The sequence below is a fragment of the Bison bison genome, unplaced genomic scaffold, assembly GCF_000754665.1.
Source record: "Bison bison bison isolate TAMUID 2011002044 unplaced genomic scaffold, Bison_UMD1.0 scf7180017841146, whole genome shotgun sequence".
NCBI classification, from domain to species: Eukaryota; Metazoa; Chordata; class Mammalia; order Artiodactyla; family Bovidae; genus Bison; species Bison bison.
The window spans coordinates 2,348-3,158 of NW_011475094.1; the positions used below are offsets into that span (position 1 = coordinate 2,348).

At 35.8% G+C, this 811-nt stretch overlaps 1 protein-coding gene across 1 annotated transcript in view; it reads left to right on the plus strand.

Annotated features, from left to right (window-relative positions):
* Positions 1 to 257: 257 nt before the first annotated feature.
* LOC104983584 (oral-facial-digital syndrome 1 protein-like) overlaps positions 258 to 811 on the plus strand; it is a gene marked incomplete at its 5' end in the record, with an annotated part of 10,103 nt that continues 9,549 nt past the window's right edge. The window contains one exon of the mRNA XM_010833113.1: positions 258 to 358. Within this exon, the coding sequence (XP_010831415.1) occupies positions 258 to 358 (101 nt within the window). The remainder of the gene's footprint in view (positions 359 to 811) is intronic.

Here is an 811-nt window from a genome sequence, read left to right on the forward strand (position 1 = left end):
GGACACAGCTGAAGTGACTTAGCAGCATGGCATGAGGCAACATGAAAGAGTGACTGAGTTAATATGCACTAACAGTTTGGAATGATGTCTGGTGCATGGAAAGCAACCAGTGCAGGGTAGCTCCTAATCACTGTGAGTCCACAAAAAATTAATTTTTTAAAGCATTTTCTCGAGTCACAAAAGGCTTTTCATCACCCTTTGCTCTTATTTCTTACTTTATTAAAGCTTCACATTTTTGTATTTTATTCTCCCCATAGTCTTCATCAGAGACATCCAGACCTTCAAGACAAAAGTGAATTTTCAAATCCAGACAGGCTAAGTTTTAAGGATAATGAGGAATTTGAACCATCTTTTGAATGTAAGTTTAAATATTACTTCTTATTTTTATATGTAGAACTTGTTTCAAAATATAGAACATTCAGTTTTGGCAAAACATACCAATTGTTACAAAAAGTGACACAGCTACAAATTAATACAGTTTTGTTCTCTTATAAAGCCACTGATACAGATATACTGCCAGGTTTTTTTTTCACAAAGAATTTTTTAAGTTCTGAGTTCCATTTTTTTTAAATTTCACGATAACTAGTTTCAAAGTTAGGAAATGATTGAGGCTGGAAGAGAAGAGGGCAACAGAGGATGAGATGGTTGAATGACCTTGCCACTCAATGGACATGAGTTTAAGCAAACTTCAGGAGATAGTGAAGGACAGAGAAGCCTAGTATGCTGTAGTCCGTGGGGCCCAAAGAATTGGACACTACTTAGTGACTGTTGAACAACACTTGCAAATTCAGAACTAAGTCCCAAAATGAAT